The 22,167-nt window shown below is 38.8% G+C and overlaps 1 protein-coding gene across 2 annotated transcripts; it reads right to left on the bottom strand.

Moving 5' to 3' along the window:
• Positions 1–14,555: 14,555 nt before the first annotated feature.
• On the bottom strand, positions 14,556–17,250 carry LOC103412608 (thaumatin-like protein 1b). 2 transcript variants are annotated; one of them, XM_008351163.4, is made up of 4 exons: positions 16,694–17,156; positions 15,891–16,581; positions 15,237–15,295; positions 14,556–15,101 (listed from the first exon to the last, which is right to left on the bottom strand). In XM_008351163.4, the coding sequence occupies exons 1-4, from the start codon at positions 16,752–16,754 to the stop codon at positions 15,097–15,099; spliced, it is 816 nt and encodes a 271-aa protein (XP_008349385.1). In that variant the 5' UTR covers positions 16,755–17,156; the 3' UTR covers positions 14,556–15,096. The 2 variants fall into 2 exon arrangements, with proteins under 2 accessions (XP_008349385.1, XP_008349378.1); XM_008351156.4 differs by lacking the exon at positions 15,237–15,295 and having other exon boundaries at positions 16,694–17,250.
• Positions 17,251–22,167: the final 4,917 nt, after the last annotated feature.

Here is a 22,167-nt window from a genome sequence, read left to right as displayed (position 1 = left end):
GCTAGTCAAGAGCAAACATGCTAACCAACACATCACCAACCTATCCGAAACTTTCACCATTCTGAAGAGGTATCGAATGAGGTTGAACCCCAACAAATGTGCCTTCGGCATAGGCTTTGGCAAATTCTTAAGCTTTATGATAAGCCAACGAGGCATTGAGGCTAATCCTGAGAAGATTAAAGCAATCCTCGACATGAAGGAACCAATAACTTCAAAAGACATCCAAAGCCTTACTGGCAAGGTGGCAGCCTTAACTAGGTTCATCTCTAAGGCCACAGATAGATGTGCTCATTTCTTCAAAGCACTTAAGGGAAGTAAGAACTACATTACATGGACTGATGAATGTGATGAGGCATTCAAGAACCTCAAAGACTACATGACTAAAGCCCCTCTACTCTCCAAACCTGAGGTTGGTGACACTCTCATTATCTATCTGTCGGTATCAACTTCAGCAGTAAGTTCCGTTCTCATTCGAAATGATGGTAATGTCGAACGGCCTGTCTACTACACTAGCAAGACCTTACAAGATGCGGAGACACGATACTCCAACATTGAGAAATTGGCTCTAGCATTGGTCATGTCTGCTCGAAAACTTCACCCTTACTTCCAAGCACACTCTATCATCATGCTTACTAATCATCCTATTCGACAGATACTCCAAAGTTCTGACACTTCCGGGCGAATGATCAAATGGGCGATAACATTGGGTGAGTTTGACATCTCCTACCAACCAAAGCCAACTGAGAAAGGCCAAGCAGTGGCAGACTTCATCGCCGACTTCACATATCCTGTTGACATTGTTTCTACGCCTAAAGAGTGGTTTCATTACCCTCGGAAGTTCACAAAACAGAACCAACAGCCTCAGCATGAAGCCTATAGGTTGATGGCTCGTCCAACCAACAAGGTTGTGGAGCAGAACTAGTCCTTACGACCCCTGACAAAGTGGCAATAGAGTATGCTCTTCGTTTCAAATTCAAGTCGTCGAATAATGAGGCCGAATATGAAGCCCTCATAGCAGGCTTACATTTGGCCAAACACCTTGGGGTTAAACGAATTAATATCTTCAATGACTCCCAATTGGTGGTTAACCAGGTCACCAACAACTTTGACGCTAAGGATAACTCCATGGCAGCATATCTAGCACAAACACAATTGTTGCTCAAGCACTTACCAGATCACCCAAATTCCTTGAGCGGCAAACAGTCATGCAGATGCTTTGGCTCGCCTCGCCTCAGCGGTGGAAGACAAGATTGGGAGAAAAATTTAGGTCGAATTGTTGGCAGCACTAAGCACCATGGCTGTGGAAGTGTGCAACTTACAACAGAGGGATAGTTGGATTACCCCGATTTATATATTCCTTACTCATGGCACCCTTTCAAATGACAAAGTCCAAGCTAAGAAAATTCGATACAAGGCTACCCGTTACTTGATCATTAATGACCAACTCTACAAGCGGGGTTTTAACCTACCATACCTAAGATGCCTTACGCTCACAGAGGTGGAAACTGTCATTCGGGAAATATATGAAGGAGTCTGTCGAGATCATTCTGGATCTCGATCTCTATCACACAAGGCTTTTCTCCAAGGATATTACTGGCCAACACTCCACCAAGATGCCATCAAAATATCCTGATCATGTGATAAGTGTCAACGCTACGTAACTATTCCTCACTCCCCTCTCGAGCCGCTCACTCCTATGATCAGCCCTTGGCCCTTCGCCCGATGGGGAGTTGATTTGATCGGCCCAATGCCTACAGGGAAGGGCAAGGTTCGCTATGCAATCGTTGCAGCTGACTTCTTCACAAAGTAAGCAGAAGTAGAACCCTTGGCAACCATTACTGAGGCAAAAATAGAATACTTTGTATGGAAGAACATCCTTTGCAGATTCGACATTCCCAATGCGATAGTCACTGACAACAGGCGACAGTTTGACAACAAAAAGTTCAGGATGTTCTGCTCTAAGTTCAACATCAACTTATTTTTTGCCTCCCCAGCTCATCCCCAGTCTAATGGACAAGTTGAAGCCATCAACAAAATAATCGAGCGAACTTTGAAAACCAGCTTGAACAAGGCTAAAGGTTGTTGGCCATAATTTGTACCCCAAGTTCTTTGGTCATACCGCACTTCGTATCGGACATCAACAAGAGAAACCCCATTCTCACTTGCCTTTGGTACAAAGGCAGTTGTCCTAGTTGAGCTTGAGCAAGCAATGTTCCAAGTCCAGAACTATGTGTAAAGCGAAAATGACAAACAACTTACCCTCAACTTAGATCTAGTCGAGGAACACAGAAACCAGGCTCACTTGAGGAATGTCACCTACAAGCAGCGCATCTTTAACTACTATGACTCAAGGGTCAAACCTCGTTCTTTCAAAGTGGGGGATTGGGTATTGAAGAAAAGATTACTCTGCGACAAAGTCCTGAGTGAAATAACACTTAGTCCAAACTGGGATGGACCATTTGAAGTTGTTAGCATCAGTCGCCCTGACTCCTACAAGCTTAGAAGCTCCGATGGCAAGACCTTTGGCCATCCATGGAACACTGATCACTTAAAGTACTATTATAAGTAAACTTACATTGTACAAGTGTTAAGCTTCAGCCGTTCGGCATCCTATGTAACGAAGACTATTTGGCATGAATTCAATAAAGAGGTGATTTAGACAACTCGATCATAATCCTTTTACATTCCTGGCAATGAAACACTCAGGTTCAAAACTTCAACATGAATGCTTCCAACATGAAACAAAGTCTAAGTATATGTCAACAAGACTATACAAATAAACGAACATCTTCATAGTATATTCGTTCAATCATACATTCCAACACATTCATACATAAGCCAACTGTGCTTTGAAAGGGTTTAACATACTTTGTGTCATTCGACACTTGCTACAATGTGCCTAGACACCTTGCCCTTATTCTCACAAACCAGGTGATGAAATGTGAAGAATGAACTCATCTTCATGCTACCAACCAGGTGATGAAATGTACAACATTCTCCTTCATGCCATCAACCAGGTGATGAAATTTACAACTCGTACTCTAATATCATTTGGCAACTTGCCACTTATGCCACCAACCAGGTGAAGAAGGAACTCATCTTCATGCCACCAACCAGGTGATGAAATGTACAACCCGTACTCTAATATCATTTGGCAACTAGACATTCAAGCCACTAACCAGGTGATGAAATGTACAACCCGTACTCTCCTTCATGCCACCAACCAAGTGAAGAAGGAACTCATCTTCATACCACCAACCAAGTGATGAAATGTACAACCCGTACTCTCCTTCATGCCACTAACCAGGTGATGAAATGTACAACCCGTACTCTAATATCATTTAGCAACTTGCCATTCATGCCACCAACCAGGTGAAGAAGGAACTCATCTTCGTGCCACCAACCAGGTGGTGAAATGTGATGAAAGGTGATGAAGGAACTCACCTTCGTAACACCAACCATATGATGAAAGCAACTTACCATTCATTCCACCTACCAGAAGACAAGTGGTACAACTTGTACATGTGAACTCCTAGCATTCACAAATAATCAAAAACTCTCAAGCTTGACAACTCAACTAGGGGAGCACTTATGTCCAACAAGAGTTATAGTCACCAACAAAGTCTTATTGCAAGCTAATAACAACTTCAGTGCATGGCATACAAAGATTAAGCTATTCAGCCCTCTTGCATCTGCTTTAGACATTTCTCCTCTGTAACAATACAAACATACAAATTCTCAAAGCTTCGCACACTCTTGATCAAAACAGTGTGAAGCAAAACCAATTTATGGTGCCAACAAAAGCTTCATCAAAGGAGTTTAACTCTAAATTCTCAAAAGCTTCACACACTCTTGATTAAGACAATGTGAAGCAAAACCAATTTATGGTGCCAACAAGAGCTTCATCAATGGAGGGCAACCACAATTCTCAAAAGCTTCACACACTCTAGATCAAGACAGTGTGAAGCAAAACTAATTCATGGTGCCAACAAGAGCTTCATCAATGGAGGGCAACCACAATTCTCAAAAGCTTCACACACTCTTAATCAAGACAGTGTAAAGCAAAACCAATTCATGGTGCCAACAAGAGCTCTATCAATGGAGGGCAACCATAATTCTCAAAAGCTTCACACATTATTGATCAAGACAGTGTGAAGCAAAACCAATTTATGATGCCAACAAAAGCTTTATAAATGGAGGGCAACCACAATTCTCAAAAGCTTCACACACTCTTGATCAAGACAGTGTAAAGCAAAACCAATTTATGGTGCCAACAAGAGCTTCATCAAAGGAATTCAACCACAATTCTCAAAAGCTTCACACACTCTTGATCAAGACAGTGTAAAGCAAAACCAATTTATGGTGCCAATAAGAACTTCATCAATGGAGGGCAACCACAATTCTCAAAAGTCTCACACACTCTTGATCAAGACAGTATGAAGCAAAACCAATTTATGGTGCCAACAACAGCTTCATCAAAGGAGTTCAACCACAATTCTCAAAAGCTTCACACACTCTTGATCAAGACAGTGTGAAGCAAAACCAATTTATGGTGCCAACAAGAGTTTCATCAATGGAGGGTAACCACAATTCTCAAAAGCTTCACACATTCTTGATCAAGACAGTGTGAAGCAAAACCAATTGATGGTGCCAACAAAAGCTTCATCAATGGAGGGCAAGTACAATTCTCAAACCTTTGAAACAAATTCAAGATTGTTTGAAGCAAATTCAATTTATATGGTTCATCCAAACCTTTGACTACTACAAGGTGTGGCTTGCATCACAATCTATTGCTCAACAGTGTGGAAGCAAAATTTGTATATGTTGTCTCTCCCACATTTTCAAATTTCTAGTTTCCCAAAAAAAAAAAAGGGAAATTCAACAAAGTTTCATCAATGGAGAACAACTACAAATTCTCTAAAGCTTCACATTATCTTGATCAAGATAGTGTGAAGCAAAATCAATTCATGGTACCCAACAAAAGCTTCAACTCCAAAGTTTCACCTACAAAGCTTCAACTCCAAAGCTTCAACTGAGAAGTTTTCCTCACTTGGGAAATTAAGGGAACAATACCTCAACATATATGCTTCACTCTCAAAGCTTCAACATACAAGCTTCAACAAAAGAAAAAATTCAAAGAACTTAGTGAAGAAGGCCTTGGTGTATTTAACACAATACGTTGAAATGAAGTAAAGCTTGTTTATTGATATCTCCGATAAGTTACAAATATGTACATATACATGAATCAAAATAAACAAACAAGAGGGAGCCTTCACAAAGGTTGCTCATGAGAAGTCTCAGCAATTGGCAGAGCCCCAGAAAGAGTAGGCACCGGAGGATGATCATTTGGAGCCTCAGTACTGAGCAGAACCCCAGAAGGAGGAGGCACCGAAGGTTGATCATTTGGAGCTTCATTACGCGGTACAGCCCTAATAGACGAAGGCAATAAATGCCTTTGGAACAAACCCACAAACCTCTGATGATCAAGTAAAATCTGACCATCAGATTTCTGCATCTGGTCAAGCTTCATCTTCATGTTTGTAGCATAGTCATGTGCGAGCCTGTGTAACTGTTTATTCTCATGCTTGAGCCCTCTGATCTCTTCATTGAGACTTATCACTTCAACCGCCAATAATTCAACTTGGAGAGTTCGAGCAAATAGGCGTTGGGTCATATTAGACACAGAACCTGCACACTGAACACTGAGAGCTAGAGAATCCTTAACAGCCAACTCATCAGACCATTTGGAAAATAGTCTGTTATCTTTAGGAATGAGAAGGTTCTTCGCCATCACCGCAGCGGTCATCTCATTCTTCATCACAGAGTCCCCAATGGTAAGAGGACCAGTAGGGGATAAGAAGGATGGGCGCAATATGTTGTCTTGGGAAAGCATGGCTGCCTCTTCACCAAAGTTCAAGTCAAAACGACGATCGAATGAGCCAGACATTCTCAGAAATGAGGTGCAATAAATCTCTTAAGCTAAAAATAAGGGGAAAATTCCTAAGCAATAACTCTCTGAATGTACTTCTTGCAGACAATTGGTGCCCTTATAAAAGAAAGGGTAACAAGGTCGTTGGTTCAAAAATCGAAGAAGCACCACTCTTCAAATTTAGAAGAAGCACCACTCTCCACACGCAACATCAGCTCCTCAGGTACCACAGATACCTTTGCCAAAGATCTCTGACAAAGTTTAGACACATAAATTTTGAAGGTCCAGCTACCTTACTATTACCCACAAGGGTAAAGGAACATCACCACTGCTTGATAACTAGAAAGTCCCAATGTGTGTCAACCTCCCTGCTCCGTGGCAAGGCAGACTGGTAAAAATGCCCAACCTTTACTCACATTCGAGAAAACACTCCCAACAAGATTGCTTGCTCAAAAATCGAAGAGGCACAGTTCTCTGAATCTCGAGAGCCAGACTCCGAACAGGATTACATGCTAAAAAATCGAAGAGGCACCGCCCTCCGAATCTTCAGAGCCAGACTCTCAACAAGATTACTATATCAAAAATCGAAGAGACACTACTATCCGAATCTCAAGAGTCAGACTCCCAACAGGATTGCTTTCTCAAAAATTGAAAAGGCACTGCTCTCCGACTCTCGAGAGCCAGACTTATAACAGGATTATGTGCTCAAATATCGAAAAGGCACCACTCTCCGAATCTCGAGAGCCAGACTCCCAACAGGATTACTTTATCAAAAATCGAAGAGACACTGCTATCCGAATCTCAAGAGTTAGACTCCTAACAAGATTGCTTTCTTAAAAATCGAAGAGGCACCGCTCTCTGAATCTCGTGAGCCAGACTCCCAACAGGATTACGTGCTCAAAAATCGAAGAGGCACCGCCCTCCGAATCTTAAGAGCCAGACTCCCCAACAGGATTGCTTGTTCGAAAATCGAAGAGGCATCTCTCTTCGAACTTCGAGAGCCAGATTTCCTTGGATAAAACTTGTCTACAATCTTCACACGCAACATCAGCCTTCCAGATACCACAGACCACTTTTTCAAAGTGCTCTGACAAAGTTAAAACACGTAAAGCTTGCAGCTCCCACTACATTGCTATGACCAAGAAGGGTAAAGGAATAACACTACTACTTGTTGTTAGGGAGACTCCTATATATGTCGACCTCCATCCTCCACAGCCAGGCAGACCTGCAAATAAAAAAAAATGCTCAACTTTTCTTCACATCCTAGAGGGCACTCTCAGCAGAGTCTCTCGAAATACTCAGCTTTTTTTCCTTCAGATTATACCTCTGCAAACAAGCCACACCAGAGCAAGAGTATCTCATATCATCAGGGTTCAAAGCAAGAGTATCCCATATCATGTTTTTTCCCTGTCTTTTCCTTTAGCCTTGTTCTTACCTGCAAGACAAGGAGAAAGAGAGCAATCAGTAAGCAATTGGAATCAAGCTTCCAGTCAAGAACTGACTGCCTAGAACCCCTTGCCTGATTACTTACCTGGCATTGCTCTCGAGTAATCATCGTCAACATCTTATGCTTCCAGAGAAGATACCACATCTGCCTAAGGAACAGATAGGGTAAGTGAGAATGATACAAAGAAGCATGTGGAGACAAGCGTAATAGAACACGTGCCGATACATCCACTACTTTGTCAACAACAAGAGTATCCCATATCATCAGGGTCGAACGTACTCTAGATTTGATGGACTTTTTTTTACCCTCAAATTCTTGAGTCGGCCTTATACTCTGGAGGAAACCAGAAAACCTTCTAGCCCAGTTCAAGAATAAGCATGTGGAAAGTTACTTCTGCAAAAGCAAAAGTATCTCATATCATATCTTCTCCATTTGCTTCTCCTTATCCTTGTTGCTGTTTACGACACAAGGAAAAGGAGAACAATCAACCGGAAGCTGAAGTCGAACCTCTGATCCAGGTTGCTTGCTTGGAAGTCTGATTGCTTACCTTGTCTTTTACCTCATTCAGCAAATCTACTAGCTCGGAGACTTGGGGGACTCCTACTATAGGGTTTGTATCGCACTTGAACAATTCCGAAACTACAAGTAAGCTTCAAGTGAAATTGATACATTACCTTGTGCATCTTCATCGGTTAAAAATACCACCCCTGGATGGAGGAAAAGTACTTCCAGAGAAGATGTCACATCTACATATGAGACAGATAAGGCAAGTGAAAATGACACCACACTTCGGTACTTAGAAGTTTCGTGATTACTCAATGGCATGGATCTTGCAAGTCCCCAACCAAGGAGCTTCCCTCACTCGGGAACTTAGAGGAGCACTGTTTGTACCATACTTAACCAATCCTGAAATTACTAAGCACCAGTCAACATTATACCATCAAGGACCCAAAAGAGTTTCCCTCCAACCAGGAGGCCAATCACAGCACGACACGTGTCGACATCAGAAGGCAATCATAGCGCGACACGTGTCAACATCAGAAGCCAATCACAACACGACACGTGTCAATGTCAGAATGAAACTAGAAACTCTCTTCTATAAATAAAGATCATTCTCTCACAATATTTCCTAATGTCATTTGTACTAAATCATTCACTAGTACTCACAAAATGAGAGCTTGAACCTATGTACTTGTGTAAACCCTTCACAATTAATGAGAAGTCCTCTACTCCGTGGACGTAGCCAATCTGGGTGAACCACGTACATCTTGTGTTTGCTTCCCTGTCCGTATCCATTTACATACTTATTCACACTAGTGACCGGAGCAATCTAGCAAATGTCACAAACTTAACATTTTATGTTGTACCAAAGTCCTCACTGATTTTGTGCATCAACAATTTTTATATCTGATGATTTATGTTATCATTATGTTCTTCTATGTAGGGTTTGCATGCAGGGTAATGTTAGAAATCTAAATGTATATTGAGTAAAGTAAAGTGATTTTAGTGTTGGGAGAATATAAAAAGTAAAGTGATTTTGTTTCTTATTTATACGTTATGTTAAAAAGTGAATTTTCTTTCTTCTTTTGGGTACAAAGGAGGCCAAATGGGGTCCTTCCATTGTCTTCAGTATAAAAGCATACTTTCCCAGGAATAAAATGAGTGGAATGGTATGCTCACAAGCTCTTCCCGTCGCTTGTTTTAATTTGTTACATGATTCTTGATTCGATTAAAAATAATTAATTTCAAAGATTATACGAGGTTTGTCTACTATGGTAGAGTTTGCGTTGAATGCAAGGGAGATCCATCATCAACTTGATATTCATCTATATCTTAACAGAGAATGCTGAATTTTTCAATCTAACAATTATAATTCCGTTCACATGCAGCTCAGGTTCAAATTGAAGTAAAGTTAAAATATATGACTTGTGAGAGCCTAACAATCATATACAGTAAATAAGGTTCTAAAAGTCGTTAGGTGCTAGTCGGGCGGTGGGGGCCTAGCGCCTATGCGTCTAGCTAGACCGGACCTAGGTGGGGGTTTAGACAATTTTTTTCAATTTTAATTAAATTAATTATATAAACATATAAATAAATGTCTACTTATTCTTTAAAAAAAAATACATAATTGTACGGGGATCAGTGTTTTAAAAAAGGCACCCCGAGAAACACCTAGGTGTTCAAATGAAGTCCTTTTTTCTTTTTGAAGTTGCATAATCCCATTTTTTTGAGTTGTAGAGCTGGGGTGCCCAGTGAAGCAGAGTTCGATAACAAGGGTTTTCTTTTCGTGACTTTTCGTTTTTTTATAATTTTTTCTCTTAAAATATAAACTGACCCCACTTTACTAACATTAATTAACCCATTATTTTCTTTTTTTGTTTTTTGTTCCTCTTTTTTTTATATTATTTTTTCCTCAAATACAAGATAGATTGATAAGTATTTTTTGATAAACATCTTTTCCCAGATTCTCATGACAACCTAGAAAAAAAAAAGATAAACATCTTTTTGTTTTTATTTTTATTTTTTAACGTTACTTTATTCTTTCGTTAAAAGAAACATTATATTATTCTTATTTTTCTTTTTTAAGACTTCATACCCCACCTCAATATTATTCAAAATTATCATATACGTAATATATATATTAAAAAATTTAGGTCTCGTTAGGCTTCGACTCAGTGGAGTTATCCATGAATCGACTCTCCTTTGTCTTTTAAAACATTGATTGGGATACATAAATGGCAAAATAGAATAACATATATATTATAAACTATTAAAACGTATTGAAAACATGAGGAACAAGCATGTAATGAGTGTTCATCCACTTCAACAAGTCTCCTACAATTTATTGAAAAAATAAGATGCAAAATAAAAATAATCTATTTTCTCTCTAAGTGAAAGTTGCGACCTACACGGGTGCCTAAGCGGGTCTAGGTCGGCACCTAGGAGCGCTTTCATAATTTTCAAACGCCTGGGGATTAATCGAGTCAGTGATTACTGTCTAGTACCTAGGCAGCGCTAGGTGGGGGTTTTTCTAATACCCCGTATTAAAAATAAAAAATTATATACATATATGTGTGTGTGTGTGTGCGCGCGCGCGAAGTTATTTTTATGTAATGATTTTATTGGATTTCTATTTATACGTTGTGTACAAGAACTTATGCTTTTGATATGTAAACTAGTCTCAACGTAAGTTCATTTTGCTACAAAATTATTTCATAAACTAGCTTGTATTATTTCATGTTCATATGCAATTAGAGATATTTTTAGTTTGAATCGGAGAAGGGGATTATGATGAGTTTGGTTTGATTTTTCTCACAAAGGCAAAGTGCCATTTTGACAATCATTAGAGAGTAAATAGAAGGTATTCTTCATCACTCTAAAATAGAGGTGGAAGTCTACATAAGGGTGAGTTGGCTGTTTGTAATCATTAGGAGTTAATGATTAGTGATTATTCACCACTCCAAAATGTGGAGGTGGGAAATCTATAGCTTATACGTGTGTCTAAGTGCATGAGTTGGCAATATTTTGTGGTTTTATAGTGTTGATTCACTAGTCTAGAAAAAATCTTAATCATTTGGTTACAATATTCTCTATTTAATTTTGTTCCAAATGTTCCAATGAGGTGAGAACATATCGATTTGAAATGCAAGTGCAGACGTGTTCCAAGATCTCCTTATTATCCAGAAGTAGCAGCCTTGATATGATTCCATTCTCTATAGATGAAGGAGAATAGCTAAGGGAAGAACACAGGGGAAAAATAAACAAAACCTCCTCTTCTTCGTAGACCACTCTTCTCATTTTTTTTTTCATTTACTTTACATGCTTTAAACCATTTTTCATTGTATTTGTAAAATCCTCCATATATAGTGAAATAGAAATACAAACACCATCTCAGTGGACGTAGCCGATTTGGTGAACCACTTAAACTCGGAGTGTGATTGTTTATTTACTAGTTTTATTCTACTATCTGCTTCTTACCTTCCCAACAAGAGCTATGAAAGCACACCATCAATCAATAAAAAAAATAGTTACTTGTGCAAGTCATTCACCGTGAACTACAAATGAAAGGAAGACAAAATTAGGAAGGAAAGGAACCAAAATGGGATACTCTTGGTCATCATGTCAACCTCACCAATGGGAGCCATGGCGGACGATGATGATGTTGGGGTTAAGACTTGTACAACCGAGCAAGCTATATTCCAACATAATTGCTCTATGGAACCCAAATGGGGTTATGCATCAATATCATTAGAGAGATGGAGTAAAATGGTAAAGTAATATTTCTCAATTATATTGTTGTGTGTTATCAATATTTTATTATTGATAATGTAATATAATTTTGGCTACTAACTATTTTTTTATTAGTATTGCTGATTCTATGGTTGTTATAGAGCATGTAATAATTGATACATGGCATACACATAAGCATTCATGCAAAGCAAGAAAAAAAGTTGTGATGTGTCAAGTGCTCACTTGTGTAAAGTGTTTGAGTTGTAAAGATATTCAGGGGCTGGAGAATGCCTTGAATATATAATAATGAAATCTTGTATATGTCAAGCGTCGGGGGAAGGGCTTGAAAATACAATTGGGCACTAGGGAAAGTACCTATATAATAAAGTGGAAACTGAGAATTTAATTCTGAAAATTGGGTTTAAGAGATGAACGAAAGTTAACTCATATTCTAAGGTATTTCAAGCCAAGTGGTATAAGCATGGTATAGGACATGCATGCTTGGATGTCTTAGGTATGTGTTAGCAGGATTAGAAGAGAGTGAGTGCATTCATCCATCTCATTTGCATATATTTCATGCATTTGAAAGAATTGTTGCAATTTAATTATTATTTAATGGGTAGTTTTTGTTGTGGATTAATTTGTGCACTATTGTTATTCCGTTGCATTTTCGATTTATGTAAGATTTTGTTATGGGATATATGGTGTAATCGTTATAATTTTATTTTATTTTCCACCACATCTTGGTTGTAGAATTATTTCTATAGCTAAGATATGGCTCGCACCCTAACTCGTGAATAGTCCTTATTCGCGGGTAGAGGCGTGACAATTTTTTTAACACTGATAGTAAAGTTTGAATATGTTTCCTATTAATTCCCTACTTGTGGACAACTCAATTCTATGGGTGTAGTAAAATTAGGGTTTGATAGCATTTTAATAGACTTCAAATCCGGGTGTAGTCAATTAGATTTTAAAAAAGGATTTTAAAGGACTTTGAAATCATAGTGTAGTCAAATTAAGATTTAATAGGATTTTGAAGAATACTCAAAATTCAGGAGTAGTTAGTTAGAATTTTAAAGAATACATCTAAATTCAAGTGTAGTGAAAATGTCAAAAATTTGTTAGAATTGTAATAAGTGAAGGATTTAGATGGATTTGAAGGTGGTGGTATATATATACCAAGGACAACTAAGAATCCAACCTTCACCCCTCAAATTACTTTTCACGCGACCACAGAAGATGAACATTCATTTTCCCCGTCCCTCCCTTCCCTATCATCACCTTCAACCTCACTGTTTAAACTATAAACAAACAAAAGCCAAGGTGATGGATTGCCATACAGAGTAGGCTAAGGTGATTGCAGAGAAGAAGATGCAGAGCAATAATTTCGTGCAAGCCCTTTGGATCAATTCACACTCAAATCATCAAAATTCAGCAAGCCAATATCACAACCCATATTCCAATTCCAAAACCCACTTCACAGAAACAAACTAAAACCTCCATTTTTCAAAATGCTCAGATTCCATCCTACCCAACATTTCTAAGAAATTCAATACTCACTTAAATTTCATAGAAAATAATTTAACAAATAGCTTCGCCTTTTCGTGCCAAAGCTAGGGCTTTATGTATCGAATTTTCTTCGGTACTATCGGCTTTTGGTGCTTCAGCCATCGGAAGGCACTCTCTTTGGAAGCCATTGAAAGGCACATCAGAGAGGAAAATGGGCAGGGGAAGAAATAGATTTCTTGAATTTTTGTTAATTGAAGTGACGAAATCATTCTTTTTTATTTAATTTTTTGACATAAAAAATTATTTTTTTTCTGAAAATCCTAAAAAATCTATGGAAGACGTCCATACAAATCCATAGAAACTTATATGGAAATCCATATAAATCTGTCAAAATCTATGTAGAATTGTAGAGTATATTAAAATCCTTTAAAATCTATCACTTTAAAAAAATCTATTAAAATCATTTGAAATTCAAATTGACTAGACCCCTAAGTGCATTGCATACAGTACACGCAGATACTCTTCAAAACTTTGTGTTCTGTTGAGGACTGTCATCCTCTTCATAGTAGTTCCACCGGGGCTTGATAGCCCGGCACCCAATCCCCCAAACAACCCAGCCTAATAGCTAGGCAAGAGACCGGCCCAGAATCGATAGATCCATGGGACGGCCTACTTGACGTAGGCTGACGTCATCCACTTATTTTTTATTTTTTGGCGCCAGAGAGGGAGTTGTTGTGGAGGCTAAGAAGCGAAGCTGGTTGAGGCGGGAGAGGGTGTCGGGAGGGAAGGAGCCACAGAGGGAGAATGACGGGAGGACGAAGTGGACGATGAAGAGGTGTGGAGATGCAGAAATTAAAAATAATTGAAAGGCAAAGCTTGGCACCTTTCACGGCCTTACTGCTTAACTTGCGTCCTAAATTTGGAAATAAAGAGTGAAGGACTACAGATATTTAAATAACTGTGGTTCTTTTTAAGAGCAGAGGTTAAAATAAAACAACCGCACACGTAACATGTTCTAAGCCAATTTGACAAGTTCATAGTGTCCCCCAAACATGGATGAGGATTTTCTTCTGGTCTTTTTGTGAGGATCTTCTCCGAATCCTGTTTGTGAGAATCTTAAAGATCAATTCATCTTAATCGTTTGTCGTACATCGTGCGATTATCTTTCGTTAAATACTATTTGTATTTAATTTTAAATAAAAATTTTAAAATAATTTATGACTACAGAATGACTGATGAATGGATATGGTAAATTTATCCCTAAGATCCTTACAAAAAAAATCCGGATAGAATCCTGTTCCCCAAACACATGTAACTTAGGGTCCCCTTCGTATGATATTAAAAAGTATTCCTGTGTTATAATATACGACTTCATATTACACTCATCTTTTGAAGTTTTTCATATTACACTCATCTTTTTAAGTTTTTCAATTTAAGAAATTTATCCCCAAACACATGTAACTTGCGGTTTTTCAATTTAAGAAATTTGGAGTTTCTTTCTTCTAATATTACACTCATCTTTTGAAGCAACAAGTTATCAGAGGCAAAATTCGAACAGTCCTATGTATATACAACTTCATAGGAGTGATCAACTGCACAAAATTCGAACAGTCCTACGTATATAGGATTTCATACAAGATTTTCTTGGAACGGTGGAATTTTTTTCCACTATGCTTACCAGTGAACTAATGGCAACTGCAACGAGGAAGGTGAGGTGTAAAGCTAGTCATCGACCGTGGCACCTGCTCTTCACCCGGGATTTGTAATACTACCTTCCTGGAAATGTGAGAAACAAGGATAGTCATAAAGCACATAAATAGAGGCCGAAACTGGAAAGACCAAATGTGTGCTGCTGCACATGCAGTAGAGGCAGAATGAAGGATTAGAGGCGTCTGGTCTTGCATGGTGGCTCCTTAGAAGTACATCATGGTCTTGTTAACCAGTGGTAGCGCTGCCCCATCTTTTCGAGCTCCCAACACCTTTAGACTGAAAATTCCAGACAAGGCACCAGTTATGTTCACGAGACTTTAACTCAATTGCGTAACGTGATAGACTCAACATATCCATTATTCATTATGCATTGTAATAGATGAAACAAATTAACAGAGCTCCTTCAACTACCCCAAGTATAATGCAGTAAGTTGCAGCTCCAAGAGGAAATACAAGCAAACGAACAAAACCTGCCAGATTACCTCCATTAAAAGAACAGAGCATACACAAGTTCAACAAAAGATAAATATTTCGTCTATACATGGTCCCAAGGTAAAATGTGGTAAGGTATAGAGATATCTACTCGTAACTACAAACTATACTTAGTTTCTGCTCTACTGACAAAACCCTGAATTAACCAACTTGCACATCCGCCTTCATGTTTGTCTTCTACATTATTCTCTGTTTTTGTGGCATTGAAACAACATATTGGCGGCATTTCGAGGACGCCGAAATCGCTGCTATTAGCTCTAAGCAACCCTTGGCGCATGAAAAGGTGCAAATTAGGGAGCATGCACCCCGCACCTTCAGCATGCCCATCATATTCAACAACTCCAATAACTCATAAAGATAATTGAATAATATCCTAAACCCCAAACAAGTTAGGTTACGACACTTTCGGACAGTTTGACATGTTAGATTATAATATCAATCCGATACGTATAATATCAACAAATTACTTGTCTTCGAGTACTTCCTAGGCTAGTACATTTAAATTTTTTTTTTCTCTCTAATTATATATGAAATCAAAAACACATTTCGTGTATGTAACATGAATAATGTTACCTCGTATAAGGCAAGGGGCAGAATATGATGACGTAGTCGGCGGAGGCGCACGTGTAAGTGCTAGTCTTGTCGTCATACGCGTAGCTATACGAGCGTGGGCAAGCATGCTTGAAAAACAGCGAGTACGCCGACGGTTGACATGTGTCGGGCGTAGCGTACCCCTCGCTACAACAAAACTGTGGATCTCCAAACGCCTCGCACGCGCTCCTACACGCCACGCTCCCCCATCCTCCCTCACGCACCCTCAGCGCCCTGGGGCACTTGCCGTTCAAGTCCACAAGGCACCCAGTCGGGCTGCACCCCCCTCTTGTTCCTCCACGCGGCACCACCAGCATCGGCAGGTTGTACCCGTCCACCAAGCTGACGTCATAAAAATCCAAGCCGTCGGCGCCGTTGAGCGTGAACTCGGCCAACGTAGCCGGCGGTTTCGCGCCGCCTCCGGCACACTCGATTTTTCCCGAGCCGCAGTCGGCTGTGACGCAGGAGAAGTTACCGGGCGAGTATTCGGTGCACAGAGTCCGAGCCCAGATCCGACCCGACCAAGATTTGGGTACGGAGAGGGTCCGGGACTTGCCGGGCTTGAGCGCGAAGCCAGTGGGGGAGAGAGGCGCCGAATTGGCGCCGGAAAGTATTCCGGGCCATACTTGGTAGCGGCACTTGTTGAGTAGCTTGAAAGAAGCTGAGTTCACTTCTGCAAGAACCAAAAAAAATTCAAGAAAAAATGAAATTTTGAGAAATGGGTTTTGATTTTCCGGGAAATATAAGAATTGGGTGGGAGAGATAATTTGAATTTAGAGATTTACCTGAGAAGAAAGAGAGTGCGAGAAGTGTGAGGAGAGAGGCAGAGAGTTGAGGACCATCCATTGAAGAAGAATGCCAAAGAAGCTTACTTTTCTTGAGAGAAGACTAGAAGCTTAGAAGAGGGGGGTGTTCGTGTTCATCTTATTAATTTTTCTTTTGCTTTTTGTGGGTTTTGGGTTAAACCAGTAGGGGAAAGCGGCACCGTGTTGGCGCCAAATTTTACCGGTCAAATTTTACTCGACCTTTTTCCATCGCACCAGTCAACTGTCTCCAATGCCTTTGTTGGGAGAGATTTGTATGAATATGGAACGGAACGGAACGTCGAGCCTAGCCGATGGTGTCTCAAGTAGAGTTTATGGAACGCCAAGAAATAGCTGACGAAATTATTGGAGACACTTGTACTTCAGCATTATTGATTTATGCAAGCCATTGTCTATTTGGTTGATTAATTGAATTGAGAGGAAACTCGAGTGTCTACTGCTTCAACCAGGCTGTGTACATTTGGCTTGCCTGGGACCCAGAAAAGGAAAAAGAAAAAAAAAGAGAGAAATGCGGTGGCGAGAGAAGCAAGCATGAAGCGGCACATGGTGTAGTTCAATTATTAGTCCAAGTGATTAAAGCAGTTATCTGAACTGAATGGACTGAGCGAAGACTCGATTGATCAGAGACTCGAGCTCCGGTGACGTTAAGTGCGAGGCCAAGGGCTATTGGCTAGGCTAACGTCGGCCGGGTTGGGTTGCTGTGGGTGCGCAGAATATCGAGCGAATTGTTGCGCGGCAGGAATAGTATTTCATATCTTGGACCAATAATTAGTAGATGATCTCAGCCCGTCCAATGATATTCTTTTCTTATGGGCTGGGACATCATAGGCTGATGTAATTGGCCTTCACAAAAATGGCCTATGACAATTTGGGTCTTGGGCCATACTGAATTTGGCATTCAGCGAACCATTTTATCATGGGTCAAAGTCTCAATCATCTCCTGTGCAGGCTGTGAAAGTGACTGGGTCAGGTTAGTACGATTCTCCTGCTGCTGATTTTAAAAATAACTTGCACTCCTTTATGTTTTTCCACTATTTCTCTTGTTCTATCCTAAATTGTGAATGAAGGTACCGTTTGGTACGTGGGACAGGACGGAACAGAGTAGGAAGAGGCGTTCCGTCCTATGTTTGGTGCGCCTAAAACGGCTGGAACACGCTGTTTCACGAAACGAATTTTGAGTAAATTTTTGTTTCACCTCACCCCCTAGAACAACTCATTCCACATCCGTGGAACACAAAATTATAACCTCTCTGTCTCCTTCTTCTTTCTCCTTGTTTCCATCCGAGGGCATTTTTGCTCCTTCTCTGTTCCGTCCCGTCCTGTCCCATTCCGTCCCATTTCTTTCCGTCCCGTTTGTATACCAAACGATACCGAAGGTACATAAACAAACTGAGGACGTCACGACAAAATAGAAGTGCGAAAATCTTTTACCTGCTCAAAAAGTGGTCATGGTGGACTAGTCCTAATTGGAATAAACTGTCATTTTATTTCTGAAATTATCATACAATTCTCAATTTACTCGCTATACTTATTTTTCAGTAAATTAAGGTCACAAACTACATTAAAATACTCATGTGGATAACCGTCTCATTTTTTGTGATTCCTTATTCTGGCGATGCAATTATTATATTTTGGGCTGCAAGCCAAATGGCCGATGTTCTTGCACAAACCTTTTGCATCTATGTTAACAACCACAAGCAACATCATATAAAATCTATGATTGTACAGAACATTGTTATACTGTAGGCAAAGAAAAACAAACTAAGGCAATTACTTTGCTTAGATTTATTCCAAAAATAATAGATCCAACATACAATTATATTTTCCATTCCCTTTTTTCATGAGTTGTACAATATTATCAAATTGCAGCTTTAAACTGTGTTACTAAAGTTGTACACATTTTCTTTATAGAATTCTTTGGCCCTAAAAATTGGTCTCAGAAAGGAGGGCCAGAGAGCCAATCCAGCATTATTGTGTTTTGTGATATATATTTTCTTCAATTCAATTATTTTGCAGCAATAATTATAAAATTTGACCCACTTCTTGTTTTTTGCTAATGGGGTTGACCATATTTCAATTGATTCTTTAGCACAGAACTAAGGACCCATTCGTTCTAGTTGAATTCAGGTCAATGTAGGGTTCTAAAAAGCCAAGGTAATTCTCCGATGATCACAAAAAGACACCCTTACAAACTGTTCATGAACATATCAAGAAAAAAAGGAGCAAAAGTTTGACCAATTATTGAGTTTTAATCATTGGCAAGGATAAAGCAATATGTAAGAAATGTCTTTAACTTAAACAAATTAACACTCCCCTAAATTCTAAGTTAAGTTTAAAAAGAAAACCATGTTCATGTGTTTTAAGTTCATAGAGATACAGCGTCCACAAATTAATGGGTTAATAATGCATTTGGAGAGGATTGTTTCTCTTGTTGGATTGTGAATTAGTTGACATGTTTTTAGTTTGTACATCTGTAAACCTGTCGTTTGATTTAAGTAAATGAATCTAATAAATATAATGGAGATATTAACAAAAAGAATTGATGGGTAAAATGATGATTCATATATTTAGTCAGCATTGCTGGTTAATCTCAATGATATGGCTCTTGTGTTTTGGTCCCCCACCTTATATAGACTCCAAAACATTAATGTTTGGAAACAAAATTCATAGCAACTAACATGCTTTGTCTCTAGATTTGTCACACAAAGTAACGTTTCAAGAGACGAAAATTTCAGAGACAAATTTAAAGGGGATAACCATGCTTTGTGCCTTTGTCTTGGTTTTAGCCTTCTCGTCGTACTATAGCTATATGAATATTAGAATTCAATTGTCTTGATTTGCAATGTTGTTCAAGACCAAACTACGCAACTAGCAACATAAGAATTGTGTAGGGATTTTGACACACGCAGAGGTTAGCTTTTGGCACTCCCATTGCGAGTGAATCATAACTATAGTTATAAATCACTTAATTTGAAGTGTTAAAAGCTAAATTAAGAGTATGAAAATCAGTACCTGTATTGGTAATACTTTTACAAATAGCGAATGCTAAGGATAATCGGGCAAACACGGAAATCTTATAGAGATCAATTGATGAATTCGGTAATATACATAATAATTGTTGACCCGTGATGTCTATATCATAATGGGCACAATTTGATGGAGTTATTTTTTTGTTGATTTCACATAACAAAACTACAATGGCCACCTAACTAGGGCATCATTTTGCTCTGATGTTGCTTTCAAACATTCTATCAAACCTGTACTAGACTGCTAGTACTACTTGTGATCTGACAGGGAGTGCAAACCCTTGATATATATATATATATACATATCTATCTGCTATCTGCCTGCGTGCTTTAGATCTCCTATCATATGATAAACGGTGATACCACCAATTACCAAAGGGTTTGGATGATAAGATGTAATATATGAGAATAAGCATGCATGTATAATATGCAGAATCATATGGTGCTGAGGGCTCGGTCAAAGGAGACACAAGTCACAGGGAATGTTTCTGGTTCTAGAGACTAGAAAGCATGCCCAAACAAAGAATAGGATGTACGTGGGTGCCCAAGAAAACCCATGAATATGTTGCCCTGCATCCAAACAAAACTTTTTACACCTGGTGAATAACGTGGTGATTTCTTAAAATCATTAGCACTACTGCAGAAATGGGTTTATAATCCTAATTATATAAAAAAGGACAAACTCATTGTGCTTCATCATCATTAGGTGGAAGATAATCATGTAATCTCTCCAGGTGTCTTTGTTGTTCGAATTCAAAACCCTATCAATCTTCACACTGCTTTGAAAAAGGTGAAAAAGTGGAGGAAAATATATACGTTCTTGGTGTAATATTATTACCGATAGTTACCCAAATGTTTGTCATCTGGTTAAAACGGTGAACTATATATATATATAAATATATTGAACCTTTTACTCCTTTTAATCTAGTCTTTTCCTATTGTTTTTGTTAAGAATTATTGTATAGCAAGGTTTAGGAAGGCTGTCTGTTTCAATTCACATGTTTGTGTTAATGGGGAAATTAGAGGACGGTCAAAGAATCACATTGACGTATCAAATCTGATATATATTAATACATATGTGCTAAAATCCTTTGCTGCTAGGTTAGCCAGCAATTTGGTAGGTCACGGGGTGCAATATATGCCTAATTTTTCTTATATTTTCAACTAAATAAAAAGGGATCTAGTTATTACGTAGTTCCTCTTGCAAGTACAAAGAGCTGAAAAATAAAATAAAATCTTATATATAGTTAGAGTTTAGACAAATTATAAATGAAGGCCTTGCATTCTTTCCATCAAATACTTTACATATTATGTTTGCTATTAATCATTTAGATTCAAATAACTGTGGTTATAAATGATCATTTTGTTTAGTTATATTTGTTTGTACGATGTTGGAGAAGGTCCTCAGTTAAATCTTTTAGCCGACAATTGTTGAAGAGAAGTATTATTGACATTCCAAAAATCTCATTCTATACTCCTAATAAGTGTATTTTTCTTTCCAAATATAAAAAGTTTTGAGTATAGAATAAGATTTTTGAAATGCCAATAGCAATTCCCTTGTTGAATAACTAAATTAAAATATGTGATAAAGCTAGCTAGCTATTAATCTAGAAATACTTCTCGTCCTAATGTTGAAATAAGTCACAAATTTTAATCCCTACAATCACATTAAGAAAATGCAGCAGCTAGGAGTGACATTATGAAAGGAGATGCTGTTTTCCAAGCGCATGCACATGATGCAGCAAGCAAAACTGTGGAGACTGGTGTTTTATATTGGCCACATATTTTGTACACAATGTGAATTCTAGTGAAAATAATAAGGAACCATGTGAGAGGTTGTGGAGTTAGTAAATAAGTAAGATTTTTTCTGTTCCAAAGCGGTGAGATTTTCGATTGGAATTTGGGCTTTGTTTTTTACAGCAGCAGCGGTGGTGGTGGGAGTGGGAGTGGGAGTGGGAATGGGGAGGTTCTGTTCTCGACTCCACCACACCACAAAGCAATTGAGGGAGGAGGAGATTTTGAGGTTGGCAAATACAATAGATAGCAAAAGCCATGTGAAAAAAGCAGCTTTTCTTCTTCTTGTAAAGCGACCACGCCCGTTTGGCTGCAATCATGTGGTCTACTTTGTTATAATTCCCCCCCTTCACTCTTTCCCTTGCCCTATGTCCCCCTCCCTCCTAAGCACCTTGTTCTTCTACAGAAATTATGAAAAAAATAAATTTACACGACTTGCATTTTTTGGTTTTACTATATTACCCTTTACCAAACTAAATCTTTGCTTGTTTTAATTTCCTTCCAAAAACACTCCTGAAATGTAAAAATATGCATGCATAGATTCATTAGGAATTTTTTTACATGTAGCCTATTCCCCACTCCCTCTCTCAATCATGTGATGACATATGCAGAAAA

Source organism: Malus domestica, chromosome 10 (assembly GCF_042453785.1).
Source record: "Malus domestica chromosome 10, GDT2T_hap1".
NCBI classification, from domain to species: Eukaryota; Viridiplantae; Streptophyta; class Magnoliopsida; order Rosales; family Rosaceae; genus Malus; species Malus domestica.
This window is presented reverse-complemented; position numbering and strand designations above follow the sequence as displayed.

Bases quoted from the DNA above. Each gene is read 5' to 3' on its own strand.
- LOC103412608 (XM_008351156.4), bottom strand. From the start codon at position 16,754: ATGGATGGTCCTCAACTCTCTGCCTCTCTCCTCACACTTCTCGCACTC. The intron at 16,582-16,693 runs GTAAATCTCTAA...TGGTTCTTGCAG, and splicing joins CGCACTCTCTTTCTTCTCAG to AAGTGAACTCAGCTTCTTTC. The intron at 15,102-15,890 runs GTAACATTATTC...TGGAATTTTCAG, and splicing joins TGCCCCTTGCCTTATACGAG to TCTAAAGGTGTTGGGAGCTC.